The sequence below is a fragment of the Hippopotamus amphibius genome, chromosome 16, assembly GCF_030028045.1.
Source record: "Hippopotamus amphibius kiboko isolate mHipAmp2 chromosome 16, mHipAmp2.hap2, whole genome shotgun sequence".
NCBI classification, from domain to species: Eukaryota; Metazoa; Chordata; class Mammalia; order Artiodactyla; family Hippopotamidae; genus Hippopotamus; species Hippopotamus amphibius.
Window position 1 is genome coordinate 46,709,534 of NC_080201.1, and position 16,309 is coordinate 46,725,842.

The window sequence follows — 16,309 nt, forward strand, 5'->3', positions numbered from 1 at the left end:
CATCCCGCCCCCACCTCACAACCTTGGTCCTATCAGCATTTCCTGCTGACCCTTGAACTGTGTGGCCAGCAACAAGTGGCCCGGAGGAGGACGTTAGATCTCCCGCAATGGCCACCAATCCCTCCTCCAAGGGCAGCACACAATCTAAGTAAAAGAGGTTAGGTTATTACAACCAAGGCATGGCCTTCCCCCACTGCCCTGCCAGGGGGAGGCTCTACTGTTAAAGACCCGAACCTCGTCCCCTCCCAGGTCCTATTCTGAGGGGCAGGAGACTGGAGAAAGCCCCCTCCCTGAAAGTGAGGGGCAGAGTTCCAGCCTTCATCCTATTCTCTTTCTGCCTCACCTAAGGCTCCTGTGACCCTGGAGACCCCTGCCACTGGTGCTTGGGGTGGGGTGGGGGGGACTGTCTCTTTAAGAGCAGGCGTGAGGTGAGAGAGCCCCTGAGCTTTAGGGAGTCAGACTAGTTCTCTACCTGCCCAGGTTTGCTTAGGGCGTGGTGGCTGCGGATAAAGGCAGGACTCAGGCTAAGCAGCCCCACTCTCTCCCGGAAGCTGAACCTCTGCACAGCCTGGGCAGCAAGCAGGTGAGGGGCTGGGGCCCCCTCCCTCCAACCCCTACTTAGCTCCGCCCCTCCCTCCACTGCTCTCTGTTAAAGACCCTCAGAGCCTTCCCCCTTCAAGGTTCTTTTCTGGGGGAGCAGTCCTCCCCATCATTCTCCGCACAGGGGGCTGCGTGAGCCGGCTGGGGTGAGGGTAAGGCCATCAGATGGGATTGGGGTGTCTGTTAGACTGGTGGGTCTGGGTAGATCAGGGTCTCTAAATAGAACAGAAGGATCTGGATTGTGGGGATCGGAGTGGATGGATGGGTGGGTGGCTGGGTGGACTCAGGGTATCCACATATTGGGAATACGTGGGTCCTGGAGACTTCTAGGGAAAGGGGCTGCTGGCCTCCTGGGGAAGCTGTAAAATGGGGAGGTGGGGAGGAGACTTCAGGGACATGAGGGAGTCATTTTGTTCATGCCTGAAGGGCCTGGCCACCATCATGGGAAAAGAGAGGGATAGTAGGGGTGGACGGTGGAAACAGTCCTCACACCAGCACTGGGATCTCTGGGGCCAGGAAAGAGCAGAGGGGCTGGGCGCAGCCTCCAGCTGCAGGCTGTCTTCCTCTCCAAGGCTTCCAACCAACTGCAGTCAGTTCTGGAGCAGCCCAGGGGCCTCTTCCAACAGCAGCCTGAACAGGGCAGGGGAGGGCTGATGCCCAGACATCAGCTCCCAGCGACCCGCACTGTGGGACAGTCTGGCGGAAATGTGCAGGGGTTGGGGTGTGGCTGAGACCACCCATCAGTGCCCCCTGTGTGGGGATGCTGGGAGATTTCTGGGGATGGGGTGTAGGGAGCCCTCACCGGCCAGGGGGACTTAGAGGCTCCCATGGAAAGAGGCTTAAGCGCTGAGACCCTGAGTCCCAGGTGACAGAACAGAGCATTAAGCTGAATTTGCAGGAGTTACAGGGTTGCAACAGAAACGTGGGCTAATCATAGTGCCAACTTCATCAAGCTGCGAAGATTATATGCGTGAATAAGTGCAGAGAGCTGAGAACAGTGCCCGGTGTGGGTTAAACACTCGCTCAGCACCAGCTCTTATTACTAGTATTAGCGTTATTGTGGGATGACAAAGCCTCACGTGTTAGCTTTAGACAACAGGTGGTCCTTCTACAGACCTTTGCCGGGAACCACTAGGCTGTCCTGCCCACGTACCCACTGCAACTCTCCCCTCTCTGCCCCAAATTTGGAGGGACCCTAAACGCCTTAGTAATGTTCCCCAAGGCTACAGGCCCTCTGCCTGTAAGAAATGAATGCTCAAATTAAAATGGTGAGTCTGGTATATGGGATGAACTGAGAAGCTAAGAAGTTTCCCAGGATCTGGGGTGGGCACAGGGAGATAAAGGACACTGTGAGAGCATGCTAGAAACAGAAAGAAACTCAGGGAGGGGGTTACCTGGAGGCCAGAGAGAGAGAGAGATGGGACGGGCTCTCCAGCCATGGACAGGAGACAGAGCAGGGGATGTCAGTGGTGTTTTAACCAGGCTTAGGGAGGGTATGTGTTTTGCCATCTGTGAAATGGGACCTATAAGAGATGGCTTCCGGGATTCTTGGGGGATTACATGAGTGAAAACCCAGCAAGGTCATTTGGCGTTGCCCAGCACAGGGTGGATCTAAGTGTTAGCTCTTGCTATCAAGGTTGGGACAATGTATGCTGTGGCAGTGGGGCAGGGGCAGAGGAGGGGACAGGGAACGCAGAGGGGGACTGATACTGGACCAGGAAGGGGATGGTGGAGTGTTCTTTGTGCTGGGCAGGCCGACCTGGGGACAGAGGAAGCGTTTGCTGCCAGAGGAGCTTGGTAGGGGCAGGGGCAGGGGCGGGGCTGGGACTGGGATGGGGTAGGAGCAGAATCAGGGACTGGGGTGGGATGCGCAGGGGTGCGGCAGAATCGGGATGGTGGGCGTGGGAAGGGTGGGACAGAAAATGAGGCTGGGGCTGCAGCCGGGCGATTCTTCTCCCAGGCCTGCCTTCCCCCTCCCCCTCCCCCCTGCTCTGAGTTCTCTCCTCCCCACATCCTGCCCTGAGCAACCAGAGGAGCCAGCTCAGTCGCCAGCCCTGGCCCAGCCCAGGCAGGCTCCGAGCTGTCTATGGGAGACACTCCCAGGAACCGGGCCTCCTGCCACCTGGCTCCCAGCACCCAATTTCCCAAAACACCCAAGTCCCTGAGAGAGTCCCGAGTTAGGAACAGGCTCCGAAGAGCCAGGTCTGGTTTAAATCCCACTTCCTGGTAAGGTGACCTCGCGCACCCACTTTCGCCTCTGGAGCCTCAGTTTCCCCATCTGTAAGATGGGCATAACAGCGGGCAGAACCTTTCTCGTTTGGTTGCCAGGGTGATTCACTTAAAGCCTCAAGTCCATGTCCAGTGAGTTTCTTGTTACTGCTCCCTCTCTAGGTCTGAGTTCCCCCCCAACCCCCACCGCACTTTCTGGTTCCTTCTTATCTCTCAGCCTGGTGAGTTTCAAGGCCAACCTTTCTGCCCTGGGTGAGCTGTGTACCCTGGATAAGGAGCAGAGTAGCAGGGGATTGGGAACCAGCGGCAACTCCGTGGGCCTGCTAAAGCCGGACCTTCCCTGCAGACCCCTCCAGGCCAGCGCTCTGACATGCAAGAGGTGGTCCTGAGCCTGCTCGTCCTCCTGGCAGGTGAGAGCCCGTTACCGGACTGCCTCTCCCCGATCCCCTCGGCTGGGTGGTGACCACACTTGCGTGTGGCTCGCTCGTGATTTCTGCCTCCCCTATGGGATGGCGAGTCTCAGGACAGCATCTCCTGGAGGGTAGGGAGTGTCACACTGGGGATTTCAAGGGACACACATACAGGAGGACCTCTTACAGTAGAGGCTCACACACTCGTCATCATCTCAACGTCTCTTTGATGACATCAAGGAGAAGGCTTAGCCCTGGGCTACTGTCTTTAACACTCCTTAACACTTTATGACGAGAGGTAAGAGCTTTGTGGTTATGTGGCAAGTTATCAAAACCCCTTGTGCCTCAGTTTCCCCATCTGGGATAGTAGTAGCTCCTACTTATAGAGTCACTGTGAGGATTAAACAAGTTACTATTTGCAGAGCACTTAGAATAGTGCCCGGGACAGAGTTAGCACTATGTGTTCGTGCTTTAAATATAATTTAAAAATATGAATCTCCCTTTAACAAAAAAGAACAGAGCTTAGGCCCAGAGCTATGGCAGCCCCCTGCTTCTAGCCAGAATTCAAACCTAGTCCTTTGCTTTCATTGTATTTGTTTTTATCCATTACATTGGACAAGACTGGTATTTCATTTAGGGTAGTGATGTAAAGTTGCATTTTTAAATAAAGTCTGTGGAGTTTATAATTAGTAAGTCGCTTTGAGGGAAATCGTGAGGGATGGGTGGGATGTGGATGTGGCAGAACCAGGAGATGAGGGCTGAGGACGTCTGGGAGCTGAAGCCATATGTCATCCTGACAAGACCATCCCTCGTTTCTGCAGGGGTGTGGATTAGTCAGGTATCTGGACACATGAGGCCAAAGGCTGGCTGGGTGTCCAAAAGCCACCTAGATGAAAACCTATTTCAGCTGTGGGGCTGAGTGGTGGAAACCCTCATTTCCAAGGTGGGACGTGCAGAGGAGCTAGTTTGGGGTTGGAGCCCTGTGCCCTAGGGAGGTGGAGAACTGTCCATGAGGGGACCCTATGCTGAGGCCTGGGGCTCCATGGCCCTGCCCCCAGCTTTGCCGAGGCCAGCACCCCCATCTCTCTCCTTCCCCACTTCTGCCCACCAGGCCTGCCTGCCTTGGATGCCAACGACCCAGAAGGTGAGTCAGACTGACTCCTCCACCAGTCCTGCCCCCAAAGTCTCCCCAGGACCCCTATGTCCCCACTCTTGTCCTGGATTCATGTTCTTTTTTTTCTCTCCTTGCAGATAAAAACAGTCCTTTCTACTATGGTGAGAGCCTATGCCCCTCCCTTTGCACCCCCACCCACCCCTCAGAGCTATTTTGTGCCACGGGTCCCACACAGCATTGGGTGAGGGTCTGATGGGGGTGGCCCAGGGGCAAGGATTGGGGCATTAAACAGTAAACACAGTGGATTCAGGGAATAAGACATGCCAGCCTGGTCCTTGGAACCCTCCACATCTTCTTCCACATAACCCCACACTCACTCCCACCCTTCCTCAGGCCTCTGCTCAAATATGCCCCTTTGGAGGGCCCTTCCTTGGCCACTCTCCCTAAAAGAGCTGTGCTCTGACTTTGCATCCCCTGGCCCTGCTTATTTGTCTTCAGACCGCGTCTCTCTGCCCGACCCCATGTTAAATCTCTGTCGCTTGCTGTGTGCAAACTGGAAAGTGAGCACGGGGGCTGGGGGGCTGTCTGTTCTCTCCCCTGATGTATCCCACATCAGAGGTGCCTAATGCATATCGTCCAGAGGCTGGGGGCTTGGGTGGGGAGGGCACGGGCTGGCATCCAGGGCCCCCTCTGGGTTTCTCCTAGACTGGCACAGCCTCCAGGTCGGCGGACTCATCTGCGCAGCGGTTCTGTGTGCCCTCGGTATCATCATCCTCATGAGTGAGTGGAGGAGCTGGCGGGGGAGCGGGCAGGGCAGGGAGGTGCGTGTCCTCCCCTGACGTTCCCCTCTCCCCTAACAGGTGGGAAATGCAAATGCAAGTTCCGCCAGAAGTCCCGGTAAGATGGGTTGCAGGCAGCGTGCCTGCCTCATGCTGGACAGACACCTTTTGGGGGCAAAGAGCTAAATCTTGCAGGAAAAAACCAGGCCTCTGGGCCCTGCCCTGGAGAATTCCTGCTCCTGAGACATTCCAGGTTTATTCTTCAGAGCCATGAACCCTCAGAGGGCCCCCAATCCTGAAATGCTTTGGTCCCTGGGATGGTACAACCCTGTGGGAAAATAGCTAGGAAGTTATGTCAGGGCAAGCTGAGACTCCTCTAGCCTTGAGGGAGAGGAGAAACAGGGGTGAACAGAGATCTCACCACTTTTCTTTCTCTAGCCACCGTCCAGGGGATGCCCCACCTCTCATCACTCCAGGTAAGATGGGGACAGAATGGGGCTGAGTGGGATACGGCGTATGAGGGGTGTGTGTGTGTGTGCGTGTGTGTGTATGTGTGCGTGCACGCATGCACCCTGGAGAGAAATAACTTGATCCACTCTCACAAGCTGACCCTGTCACCTCTCCCAGGCTCTGCCCATAATTGTTGAGGATGGATCAGCCAAAAGAGCACCAAGAACTGCTCTTTCCTGAAGTCCTGGCTCTGCACAGGAGCCTGAACTCCAGGTTGGAATTATCCCTCCTCTCCTCAGACTGCCTGGCCAGGGCTCCATCTCACCTCTCCCTGGAGGGGTCTCTGTTCAATTTTCACACTAAAATGATCTTGCCACATGCCTGAGCAGCCTCAAGACTCTGTCTGTGTGTGTGTGTTGGGATTTTGGGGGGCAAGGAGAAGGTGGGTGTGCATGGGGGCTGGCATGGAAACTGGCAGATGGATCACTTCTGGGAGAAGCCCACAGGCCTGCTTCCTCGTGACCTAGTGGATGGCATGGGGCCTGACCTCTGCCTCCCCGGCCATGGGAGCCATATGTGCAATCTAAAATGCTCTAGCAGCCACACAGGGGACATTTTTGAGAGTGAAAGGGAGCTCTAGGCAGATGGGATGCTGGGACACTCAGGTGGATGCTGGGACCATCCCAGGAAAACTAGGATGTGGGATCATCCTATCACAAGAGTACCCAGATAGCTTATGATTACAACAGTGAGACTCTATGATCCTCCCACTTACCTCAGACCCTAATTCATTATATAAAAGACCCTTCCTAACACCCAAACGTCCCTGTGAGACCTTTAAATAATTCCCCACAATACCCCTAATAATATATAATGGCCACAGGGTGTGGCGTGAGAACCTCCAACAAGGCTTAAACTCCCTTGAGACAGTCTCCAATACCCTATAAGGCTTCTAAAATGTCACCAAGAGCCAAAAAACTGCCTAAAATCCTCAATGCTCATAAAAATGCCTAAAATGCTCAAAACACCCCAAAATATCTTCTACAATACATGAGACCAACAACAAACCCATGACTGGTCCCCTTATATCCCTTGAACATCCCACGAGACAACACCCCCCCATAATCATGAGCCCACACTCCTTAGAAATCTGCTGAAAGCTCAACAAGGGCAGCCAAAACGTACCCTGGGACACCGCCCCCCTCCATAATACTGTTCCTGGGACTCCTCCTCCTCCTCCACCTCACTCACATGCCACAGGAGGCACCCTCTCCCAATGACCCCACAACAGCGGGTGGGGCGGGTGCACAGTGCGTTTATTGAGCTCATACACTTTCTGACCTCGCCCCTTTCACCGACCGAGGCCGGGCATCCCTGCCTCCCCGCAACAACTCTCCATGTCCCACCTATTCCTTGCGCACGCGCAACAGGGAAGACACGCTGGGCTTCCGCCTCGGCAGCAGGCGTGCGCACAAGCCGCAAAGGAAGTTAGCAAGGCCGGCAGGGAAAGCGGCCCAGCGACTGATGACGTCATGGAGGCGGGCTCTAAAAGCCATTGGCTGGATTGAGTTCAGAAGGAAAAGGAAAGCTATCTCCTTCTCAGTACTTTTATAGGGAACAGGAGGGGTAGGAGTGGGTTGAGGGGGGCGCTTCCAGACCGCGTGGAGCTCTGCACATTAGCCCCCTCCCCATGGTTTCTGTACTGGCTCCGTGTGCGGTACCCCAGCCTGAGCCCCCCCAAGTCATCCTTGGAGGGGGAGGGGTCTTCTGCCCCGAGCCAAGATGTTGCTTAAGACTGGAGGAGCAGCTCTTGCCTCGAACTTGGTCTGTGGTCAGTATCTCGGACCAGCCGTCACCTCTGAATAGGGCCAGAAAGCCAGGCAAGGGAGGCGTCCAGAGACCCAGGACTTCTCATGCCAGCCTCCTGCCAGCCACGTCCAGGGTCCCTTCCAGGCTCAGGCACTGAGGTCTAACTCGTGATGCTGGTAGATCTGTGTGGGGCCCTTGAAGCAAGCAGCGAAGAGGAAGCGTCTGCCGGCCATGGTGATGTGGGCAAAGGCACGGGGGGCCACCAAGGCCGGGGGGCCCAGCTCCTGCAGCGGCTCCAGGAGCCCCCTGTCAGGCTCAAGGCGGAAGACCTGGCTGAAGGCGAAGTCGCTGCCCAGGATAGCCAGCTGGTCCCTGGCGATGAGCAGTGGCTGGAAGACGTGGGCACCGCGAGAGGGAAGCTGTTGCAGCAGGCGAAACATGGAGCCGTCCCAGCGCATGACCTGCGGAGAGTGGCCAGGCCTGCCGGTCAGTGGTCCTCTAGGCCTCGGAGGACGTGGAGCAGCTTGGGAACAGAGGCCTGTAGGTCCCTAAACTCCCACAGGTTTCTTATTTTCATAAATGTCACCAGCCAGCTGCTCAGGCCACAGACTTGGAGTCATTCTGGGCCCTTCTCTCTCCCTCACACCCCACATAGAATCAGTCAGCCCTGGAATCTGTCAGTTTCACCTACGATGGTATTTATTTCTCCCATTTACTGTGGTCGCACTCCGGCTCAGCCACAGTCACCTACTTCCTGGACCATCACACAGCCTCCTCCCTGGTCTTCCTGCTCCCATCCCTGTGCCCACAGTCTGCTCCCCATGCAGACACCCTGTGAACACCTGACTCAGATCAGTGCCTTTTAGGCTCAGAGCCCTCCCTCTGGCTGTACCTCACTCCAGAGAGAGAGTACTGGAGGGGGTGGGCCGTCAGTCCCGGGGGTTCAGGGTGTGGTGGTTGTGGTTGAATGTAGGTGCCAGACTATGTCAGGGTTTGGGAGTAGAATCAGAATCTCGGGGCCAGTGTCAGTGTTGGGGGATGGGGAGTGGTCTAGGGTCAGCCAGCCTTGAGGGGTCACAGTCTTGGAGTCAGTCTTGGGGTGGCATCAGAGCGCAAAGATTGGCACATAAGGAGAGTCAGCCCATGAGGTGGGTCAGAGTTCAGAGGCCAGTGTGCAAGGTGGGGTCCGTGCTGAAAGGCCAGCCCTGAGTGGGAGTGTGCTGCTGCGGGTGAGGCCTGGCCTGCGCCTGCCCCACAGGACTGGGCCCAGCCTCACCATAGAGTCCCCGATGTAGCGGGTCAGGCACAGGAACACGTCCCCGCCGGCCTGGAAGTGGCGGGTGGCGTAGACGTCCTCGGCCTCGGGAATGTCCGTGCGCCTCTCGAAGCGGCCCCCAAACCAGTGGAAGAGCACGGGCCGCTGCGAGGCGGAGGCCAGCAGCAGGTGGGGCCGGCCGTCCAGCTCGAGGGCCTCGGCGTCCGTGTCCCGGTGCCAGGCGTGCAGGCTCTGGCGCGGGTAGAAGCCGGGCCCGTCCCGGCACAGCAGTGTGGTGCTGCCCGCCTTGGAGGCGTCGGCCACCACGAAGCAGGGCTGCCCGTCCAGCCACAGGAGCTCGGCATCATTGGGCCGCAGCAGCTGCCGCGGGGCCAGGGCCTGCAGCGGGGCCAGGCGCAGGTCGGGGCCGGGCCGGGCCCACAGCTGGGAGCCTCCCCACAGGCGGGCGGCCAGCACGAAGAGGCGCGGGCCCAGCACCAGCGGCTTGCAGGACACCACCGAGGGCGCTGTGGGGAGTCGGGGAGCAGGGGGCATGTCAGGCCAGCTGGGCAGGCTACCTGGCAGGTGGGAGGATGAGAGGGGGCTTACCAGACAGCTCCTCCTCCTGCCGGAAGCGCTGCAGGCTGTAGTCCCAGGCCAGGATCAGGCAGCGGCCAGCAAAGGGCTGGGCCAGGACGATGTGGGGCTCCCCCTGGTAGGAGAAAGCCTCTACGCCCAGCGCTGACTCTCCGACCATCTGGAACCAGGACAGCTCTGGGGAGGGGGGTGCGGGGAGGGGAGGGGAGAGAGTCAGGCAGGCCAGCGGGACCCCAAGGGTCCTCAACAGTGAACTTCGGTTTGCACATCTCTGAAGTGAGGACCACCATGGTGTTGACCTCATAGGGACATACAGTGGAATCTTTTTAGCTATGGACGTAGTAACTCACACACGGTGATACTTTATTTTCTAAGCTGCGTGGCATCATCAAATAATTGTTTAGAAACATATCTATTCATTCAACCTCACTAGATCCCTATGTGGTATGTTCTGTTATTATATCCACTTTACAGATGAGGAAACTGAGGCTAAGAGGCACAGGCAGCCAGCTGTCCAGCCAAATCCATCCTTCCCATCTTCGTGAGATAGGGTAGCCAGCTGGGCACAAAGCTGCCCAGCCAGAGGCCGCGTTAGCCCAGCACTGCCCCCATAGTGCCCCCCGCCCTCTGAGGTCCACTGTGGCCACGACCAGACCAAGTGCCCAGTGGAACAAGAGCAGAGTGATGGTTGTAGCGTTCGCCTTGCTTGTAGGAAGACAGCTCAACCTGAACTTGGTCCCTTTCCCCTTCTCCCTGTGAACTGGCAGATGGATGGGGCCACAACTCTGCTTCCACCGTGGAAAGCAGGATAACGGTCCACCCGCCTGGACTGCTCACCTCAGACCCTTCAGTTTTCTTTAATTCATGGTAAATAGAGCCCCTTTGTTACAGCAACTAAATGGTACACCCAGATTGCCCAGTGCGGTGGCGGTGGAGCCGGGTGGTGGACTCCAGATTACAATACTTCACTCTACATGCCAGGCCCTACTTCTAGGGACCAGAGCCAAAGCAACGAACCAAACCACTAAGGATACCCATCCAAAGGGGATCTTTTAAAAATGGCCATCAAATCATGTCACTCCCTGCTGAAAACCCTCAGTCCTCTGGAAAACCCTCCTTTCTGTTTTCTGTGCCTTTCAAAGCCCTGCAGAATGAGGCCCCTGCACCTTCCACCGCATCTGTGTCCTTCCCTTCCTCACCTCCCCAAGCCAGACCTGCCTCCCTTTGATCCTCAGTCAGGACAGGCTCTGTGCTGCCTCGGAGTCATTGCACGTGCTGGCCCCTTCCTCTGTACTCCACTTAGCTACATCCACATCTCACGCTAACTCTTCAGAGAAGCCTTCTCCTATGCCCCAGGTAAGGTAGGACCACCCCCTAAACTCTCTCATCACCCCCTGTGTTTATCACAATGTGTACCATACGTTTACTGGTGCAATGTTTTATGTAATGTCTGTCTCCTGCCCCCAGGACTTGAGACCCTGTGAGGCCAAGAACAAGGCCAAGGCCAAGGCCCGGGGTTATCTTGGTCACCACGGTGACCTCTCACAGGGCTGGGCACCAAGTGGACCTCAGTGGCTGTGGAATAACTGAATGAAGAGTGACTAAGTGAAATTCTTTTGTTCTATGAATCCCGAAGACCAAAAGCATGTCTTACACTTTGATGATGATGGTGTCAATGATGGTCTTCAGGTTTGCACTCAGATGCCCTCTCCTTCCTGACCCTCCAGCCGTGCCTGGCTCCTGCTCTGGCTCTGGGCTCCCGCAGTTCCGTGGGTTCCCCCTGTCCCGGCCCTGACCTCTCTGTGCTTCCCCCATCCCAGCCTAGACCGCTGGGAGCCACCCCTCTCTGCCTGCCTCTGGCTGTGGGCTCTGTGAGGGCAAGACCCAGGGCTGGCTTCCTCACTGCTGTGCTCTCTGCTTTGCCCAGTACCCATAAAGGTACCAAAATACACTTGCGGAAAAGCAAAATGATCATAGGAAGTGTTCTTTAAATGACCGATGTTATATTAATAATGACAACAACGAGAATGAATATTTATGGGGGCCTCCCCTCCCAGGCCCTGTGCCGAGTACATCACTGAATTCTCACAGCAGTCCTGTGTCACTGTTTATTACCCCTATTTACAGATAAGAAGACTGAGGCTCAGGGAGGCTCAGAAGACTCACAGCCAGGAAATGGCAGAGCAGGGAGGGAGGCGAGCCCCTCAGCCCTGGCAGCCGTTCCCCGATCTCCCGCCTTCTTCTGGGGACCCCTGCTGTCCCTCCCGCCCCTCCGGGAAAGCCCCCACCTATGGCTCTGCACTTGAACGTCTTGGGGTCGAGGTGGCCGAGCTGCATGTGGGCCAGGGCGGCGGGGCCGGCACAGGCGCCCGTCCCCACGCTGGCGTTCACGGTGGGTATCCACTGCAGCAGCCAGAGGACGCGGCAGTCACACTGGAACGGGTTCCCGCGGAGGTCCCTGGGGCAAGAGGCCGGGGAGGGGCTGCGACCTGGCTTCCACCCCCTGGGGGCCACGCTCCCCACCCCTTCCCAGGCAAGGGCTCAGGATGGGGCCCCGCCAGTGGTGTGGGAAATCTGTAAGAACCCTCGCAGTCACACTCCTTTGTGCCCACCAAGAGTGGGCACAGACGTCCCCTTCCCCTCACCCCAGACAGTCCCACATCCGCCCACCCTCCCAGCCCCCTTGAGCCTCACACATGAGTCAGGGTCTCCAGGCCTCGGAACAGGAATCTGGGGAGGGTCTCGAGCTGGTTATTGGCCAGGCTTCTGGTGGAGGGAGAGAGGGAGACACCATCAGCAGCTCCCAGGATACGCTGTGCGCCCGGGTGACGGCTGCGGGGTGCCTGTCAGGGCGGGCGGGGCGGGGGAGGCACGTACAGATGTGTGAGGGAGCGGAGTCCTCTGAGAGCGTTCTTCGAGATGGAGCCAACCTCATTGTCCTCGATAAAGCTGCGGAGGGAAGATGGAGTCAGGGGGAGGCCCTCGGTTCCCTGCTGTGGCCCCACAGTGCTTGGGGAACGCACCCCAGGGAAGCCATAGGCCACTGGAATGTGCCAAATTCTCTCCCAACACCTTGCATAATCCCAGGGAAAACCTCCCAGGAGCCTCTCCTCACCAAGGTCCCAGCCTGTGATTTCAGGACCCCAGAACCTGACGCTGTGGTCATTGCCGGCCTCACCGTGAACTCTGCCGCCACCATCACCACCACTGCCACCATGATCACTGACACCAGCACTAGCACCAATATCACCACCCATACCTCCACCATCACCCGTTACGTCCAATGCCTCTACCACTGTCATCACCCCAGTACCCATAACTGCCATTGTCACCAACAAGATACCACGTCACCACCGTCACCAGCACCATCAAAACCTATTCCCATCATCAGTACCAACACCAACACCATCATAACCAAACCCACACCAGCAACACTGATACGCGTCACCAGGAACACAGCCTTCGTAATCAATACCAAAGCCACTGCCACCATTATCACAAGCATCAGCACTGGCACTCCCCGCACGCCCATTGTCACCCATCACACCGCTACTGCCACAGTTTCCATACATGTGAACATCTCCACCATCACCACCAAACCCAATACCAACCACATTGCTGTTACACCAACACCAACATCCTACCCCACGCCATCACTGACACCGATACCACAAACCATAATTACTAAAGCCCAGAATTCTGATAATGCTCACTGACAGCAACCCTTCAGACGTCATCATCCGTACCATCACTGTTGGGTCCACCATTTTTATCAAAATCATTCCCACTCTATCATCCTCAATAACGCCACCACTTCCCTGTGAGCAGCTGTGACAGGATCATCACCACCACCCCCATAACCATCACCACCAATGCCAACACCAATGCTGGCATAGTTGTTCTGTCATCACCACCATCACCACCGTCACCACCGGTACCACCATCAAGACCGTCACCATCAGTACCACTGTCACCACTGTCACCATCAATACCACCATCACCACTGTCACCATCAGTACCACCGTCACCACTTTCACCATCAATACCACCGTCACCACTGTCCCCATCAGTACCACCATCACCACTGTCACCATCAGTACCACCATCACCACTGTCACCATCAGTACCACTGTCACCACCATCACCACCAGTACCACCATCATGACTGTCACCGTCGATACCACTGTCACCACTGTCACCACCATCCCCACCGTCACCACCGGTACCACCATCACGACCATCACCACCGGTACCACCGTCACCACTGTCACCATCAATACCACCGCCATGACTGTCACTGTCGATACCACTGTCACCATCAATACCACTGTGACCATCAGTATCACCATCACCACCGTCACCATCAGTACCACCATCATCACTGTCACCATTTAACTCAGAGTTGTTTCCTCTGAATTTGAAACATTTCCTTATCTCTGGCCTCTCTGTACCCTTCCTGGGCTCCCCAAAGTCAGGTAGGACCAGAAACAGTCATGGGTTATCCAGGCTTCTTGTGAACCTTGAAACAGAGAGGGCAGTTGAGCAGTCTGGGATTACACAGCTGAGCAGGAATCCCAACCACACGCAAGAGGCCAGGCCTCTTGCCCTCTCCAGGACGGTCCCTTCTCCAGACACTTCCTCCCCAGGGCAACAAGCCCCTACCTCCTCTACTCTAGGAGCCACAGAGGGGCTCCTCCTTCCTCTCCCAGGCCCCCATTCCTGCCCGCACCTCCTGGCCTCACTCACAGGTACTGCAGGTGGGACAGGCCCGCAAACGCATCGTCCTCAATCACGGAGAAGGAGTTGGATGTGAAGAGGCTGGCAAGGAAGTAAGAAAGAAATTGTTCCAGAGCCGCTGCTCCCTGCCTGACGTCTTAACCTTGCCCCACCCCCAACCCCAGCCCAGGTGGGCACGGTCACACAAGCACATGCACGCAGTGTGAGGATGTGCGTGACACACATGCTCTCATGGACACGCACATGCACATGTGTGTGCACACCCCTCCATGCACGTGTGCTCGGACACCCCCTCCCTCGTGTGGTCGTTGCTCCACCGGGCCCCACTCACAGCAGGTGCAGCGACGGTACCCTCAGGAAGCTGCCCGCCTTCAGCTGGGTGACTCCGGTCCTAACCAGTGAGCTGGGGACGTGGGCAACAGTAGGTGAGGAGAAAACCCCTCCAGTGTGCCAGCCCCAACCCAGAGCCATCTCCTGTCTGGGGCGGGGGTGGGGGGGCCCTGGCATGCCACCTGACCCCGGGTGTGTGTATTTCCCCTACATCCCAGGGGAGACAGGCACTTGCCCTCCTTACTTGGCAAGGATCCTGGCAGCACTCAGCCCACCCCACGGCTCTCCCTCCTCCCAGGCCCCCGATGCTGCCCCTACCCTTTGGAATCTCCCTCCCGCTCCCTTGCAAATCCCAGCAACCCCTTTCAGGCATCCCGGCATCCTCTGCTGTCCCCCCGCCCAAGATCCTGACAGGCCCCTGTTTCCTTGGGGAGCCAGCACCCTGCCCCCCAGCCCTTGGGGTCCCAGGTCTCCCATCCCCAGCCTCAGGCCCCCATAGGGCCTGACACTCACAGTGACAGCAGGGTCGGGGAGAAGCTCTCGGGCAGGTCCGGGGAGCCCTCGCACAGGGCACTGTCTTTGGAGCACAAGCAACTCAGAGGACACTTTCCCTTTGGGGGTCTCCAGGCCTCCCCCACCCCCACCCCAGCCAGCAGCAGCAGCAGCAGCAGAATTCCTGCCCCTCCCATGCCCCCTGACCCCTGTCAAGGCACCGGCTTCTCTCCGCCCACTCAGCTCGGCCCAGGTCTCAGCCACTACATCTCCCATGCCAGGTGACCCTCCATGCCGCCAGCTGGCACGCACTGCCCCGGCTTCTCTCTGCGCTTTCTCAAGGTCTCTCTTCAGTCTGTCTTTCTTCCTGTATCTCTTTGGTGTCTAATTTTCTGTTTATTTCTCTTTCCCTGTCCTTTCTGTCTCTCTCCCTTTTTGTACTCCTGACTCTGTGAGTTCGTCTGCTTCCCACTAACTGTCTCTCTATTTCTATCTGAATCGTCTGTCTCTGTTTCTCTTTTTCTCTTTCTTTCTGTCTGTGTCTGTCTGTTGGCCTCTCTTTCTGTGTGTCTGAGTGTGTGTGTGTGTGTGTGTGTGTGTCTCCCTCTGTCTGGTGTCTTTATTTCTTTCTCCCTACCCCCCCTTTCTAGCTCCCTGGAAGTTTCTTCCCCTCCTCCCACATCCCTTCTCCCAAGAGGTTTGGGAGACGGACTCTGGGCACCGGGTGCGCGAGGCAAAGCAGGGTGAGGAGGAGGAGGGGGTCAGAGGCCATAGGAAGAGCAGCCCTGGGGAAGGGGCCAGAGAGCCCCATGGGAGGGGAGGGGCCACTGAGGGCTAGATCTGCCCTGGCTCCTCCCAGCCAGCCCCCTCCCCAGATTCCCCACTCCACCCCACTCACGGAGTGTGAGGAGGATGACACCAGGGTGGGGACCGGATGGCTCTGCAGGCAGGAGGGGGTGGAAGGAGAGACCACTAAGGGCTGGAGCTGTCCTGGACACTCCCAGCCAGCCCCCTCCCCTGGCTCCAGGAGGGTGTGGTGGGCACTGGCACCAAGGCTTGAAGGGACCAGCTCAGGTCCAGCTGCTCCCTCTGGTGGCGACACTCAGCAGGGCAGCCTCCCTGCCCCAAACCCACAACCACTCTTCCGCCCCGACCCCCACGCCCAAAATTAACCCCTTGAGTGCCCACCACCCGCTAGGGGTAGGGAGCCAACCCAAGGAAAACAGGATGATAATGATGCCACCCCTTTCCTCAGCATTGACTCCGTACCCCACCCTGTCCTACAAGTTCATCAATTATTAGCTCACGCTGACCTCACTACAGCCCTCTGAGGTTGATGCTATCATACGGCTATTTTACAGATGGAGATATTGAGGAGTGGGGTCAAGTCATTTGAGATCTAGGTTTTCTGGCTGGGGCAGAGCCAGGGCTTGAGCCCAGGCAGCTGGCTCCATAGCCTCCCCATGTGATTTTGCATGTCTCCTTTGGAGATCAGAACTTGTGGATA

The 16,309-nt window shown here is 57.1% G+C and overlaps 2 protein-coding genes across 2 annotated transcripts; one reads left to right on the top strand and one right to left on the bottom strand.

Annotated features, from left to right (window-relative positions):
- Positions 1 to 456: 456 nt before the first annotated feature.
- On the top strand, positions 457 to 5,962 carry FXYD3 (FXYD domain containing ion transport regulator 3). The gene is given in 8 exon segments (XM_057712592.1): positions 457 to 583; positions 3,047 to 3,239; positions 4,351 to 4,383; positions 4,491 to 4,514; positions 5,059 to 5,147; positions 5,150 to 5,250; positions 5,571 to 5,608; positions 5,760 to 5,962. Coding segments are annotated over 7 exon segments (345 nt in total). The 5' UTR covers positions 457 to 583; positions 3,047 to 3,199; the 3' UTR covers positions 5,780 to 5,962.
- A 926-nt stretch (positions 5,963 to 6,888) lies between these two features.
- On the bottom strand, positions 6,889 to 15,500 carry LGI4 (leucine rich repeat LGI family member 4). Its single transcript, XM_057712611.1, has 9 exons — positions 14,824 to 15,500; positions 14,312 to 14,383; positions 13,990 to 14,061; positions 12,121 to 12,192; positions 11,938 to 12,009; positions 11,532 to 11,701; positions 9,256 to 9,420; positions 8,668 to 9,173; positions 6,889 to 7,852 (listed from the first exon to the last, which is right to left on the bottom strand). Exons 1-9 carry the CDS (start codon positions 14,997 to 14,999, stop codon positions 7,538 to 7,540), a joined length of 1,620 nt encoding a protein of 539 aa, XP_057568594.1. The 5' UTR covers positions 15,000 to 15,500; the 3' UTR covers positions 6,889 to 7,537.
- Between the last annotated feature and the right edge of the window lie 809 nt (positions 15,501 to 16,309).

Excerpts from the sequence above, each read along its gene's own strand:
- LGI4 (XM_057712611.1), bottom strand. The coding sequence starts at position 14,999 with ATGGGAGGGGCAGGAATTCTGCTGCTGCTGCTGCTGCTGGCTGGGGTG. Across the intron at positions 12,193-13,989 it reads CTGTCCCACCTGCAGTACCT|CTTTATCGAGGACAATGAGG; the intron begins GTGAGTGAGGCC and ends TTCCCTCCGCAG. Across the intron at positions 9,174-9,255 it reads GCAGGAGGAGGAGCTGTCTG|CGCCCTCGGTGGTGTCCTGC; the intron begins GTAAGCCCCCTC and ends GACTCCCCACAG.